General features: G+C 54.6%; 1 protein-coding gene across 2 annotated transcripts in view; it reads right to left on the bottom strand.

The window, feature by feature from the left end:
* Positions 1-958, bottom strand: part of LOC119274346 (beta-fructofuranosidase, insoluble isoenzyme 3-like) — a 2,910-nt gene extending 1,952 nt beyond the window's left edge. The window contains exons 1-3 of one of the 2 annotated variants that reach the window (XM_037555020.1): positions 784-958; positions 633-641; positions 72-465 (exon numbers count right to left, since the gene is read on the bottom strand). In XM_037555020.1, coding sequence (XP_037410917.1) covers positions 72-465; positions 633-641; positions 784-958 — 578 coding nt within the window. The remainder of the gene's footprint in view (positions 1-71; positions 466-632; positions 642-783) is intronic. The other variant, XM_037555019.1, reaches the window with a different exon arrangement.
* Between the last annotated feature and the right edge of the window lie 1,063 nt (positions 959-2,021).

Raw genomic sequence — 2,021 nt, 5'->3', positions numbered from 1 at the left:
CCAAGCTCTGAGCTAACTTGTGAAGAAAATTTGTTCGGACGACCAAGATGGAAAATAAAATGTACGCGTACCCGTCGGGTCCATACCACGCTGTCGTGGGATCACGGAACGCGCTCACGTTGATGCCGTGGTCGGGGATGATGATGGGGTTGTACTCGGGCTTGACCCACTCGCGGAGGAAGGGGTCGGAGAGGTTGGCCGGGTACGCGACGTTCTGCACCTGGTTCTTGTAGGGGTCGATGCCGGTGTACATGATGATAGGGACGTCGTTGGGCAGCAGTGTCGCGGAGCCAGACCAGCAGCCGTTGACGTCGAAGGGCCTGGTCGGGTAGATCGCGGGCTGGAGGGCCACCCAGTGGATGAGGTCGGTGGAGACGGAGTGCGCCCAGATGATGTTCCCCCACACGGCGCCCCTTGGGTTGTACTGGTAGAAGAGGTGGTACAGCCCCTTGTAGTACATTGGCCCTGCATCCATCCGCACGTTCGTTTACATATTGGGTGCACAGTGCCATGCAAACATTTTGAACGAATTTTCTTCACGTAGTGTAGGTTTAGATACATGCTGGGTCGCACAGCACAGTGCCATACAAATATCCACACTGGTTAGTTAATTGCTACACGTAGTCACGTACCATTGGGATCTGATTGGTTGTTGCGTCGTCATGGGAAGTAGGTCAATGCCATGCAAACAAAGGCGACGAGGAATGAGCAATGGCCCGTTGAAGAAGAAGATGATCCACAAACATGGAGAGGTAGATAGATGGAAAGAAAATACGTGCGTACCATTGATCCAGTGCTTGGGGGGCTGGAAATGGTAGCCGGTGCGCAGCTCCGTGGCGACCTCCTTGGCCTCCAACGACTGGAGCTCCGGGTAGACGACGTGCGACGCCTGCACCGCCGTCGCCGCCGCCCAGCACAGCAGCGACACGATCGCTAGCGCCGCCGCCGCAGTCCCCATTCCCTCCCCTCTTCTCTGAGCACCCACCACCCGTACGTATACGAATACGAGAGTAGCCTGAAGGAGACGTAGGAGATGAGTGAGTGAGCAATGCGGTGTGTGGTCCGTACGCTTGTATGCACGGGTATTTATAGTCGGGTTTGGATAAGCAGCACACATGGGACTGAGATCCTAGGACTCCACGTGGTGGCCGTGTTGTATTGACAGTCAAAGATTTGGATAAGAACGCACGCATGGAATGGAGAGAGATCCTAGTATTCCACAGGGTGGACCGCGCGCGCGCATGGATAGGCCACGGGGCTCTCCTCTCCTAGATGAACCAGCCGGCGGTACGATTTGACCGTACGTCGGTACGTGTCACTACGCCCGGATGCATGCACGTATATCCGCTGGTCCACGGCGAACGTCGCCGCGCGCCGCCGATCGAGCTCGCCGCGGCGTGCTGCTGCTTTGGATACGGGCATACGGCGACCGCGGAGCCGCCGTAGGTGGATAGGTACACGATGTTTCATGGGTTAACTTAACTCCGCACGTGCCCCTCCGTTTAATAAATGTATATTTGGTACGTGTACTTGTTAAATTATGATCTAAATTCTAGTACCGTGTTGGACTAGACGTAGTACAAACGGTGTGGGCCTTTTGCGTTGACATCGACGCGTACGAGTACAACTCGTTTACTTGTCCTTCAAGGACTCTCATGTATTGCCCTCTTATATACCCCGTGTAGTCGCACTTCAGACGGGCTGTCGTCTCGTGCTTGTAATACTCCTCCTCATAGTAATTGCGCCTTCGTGCGTCCGTGGTTTTCTCCCACAAGGGTTTTCACGTAAAAATTCGTGTCTCTCTGTCTCGTTTATTTCTCGTTATTATCTAACAAGTGGTATACAGAGCTGAGGTTCCAGATACGAGATTTGAGACGAAAGAGTTAGGGTTGCTTCTGTGCGCGCGGCCGCACGAGACCTGTCGATCCGCCAGTCCGAGCGAGATCGATTTCCGCTGCAACCGTACACGATCATCAGATCGTTTCGCCGAGTCCGACAGGCGGTCCAATCTGTGTGTGCTG

The sequence above is a fragment of the Triticum dicoccoides genome, chromosome 3B (genome assembly GCF_002162155.2).
Source record: "Triticum dicoccoides isolate Atlit2015 ecotype Zavitan chromosome 3B, WEW_v2.0, whole genome shotgun sequence".
Classification (NCBI taxonomy): Eukaryota; Viridiplantae; Streptophyta; class Magnoliopsida; order Poales; family Poaceae; genus Triticum; species Triticum dicoccoides.
Note: the sequence above shows the minus strand (reverse complement) of the source record. Positions and strands in the feature narration are given on the sequence as shown.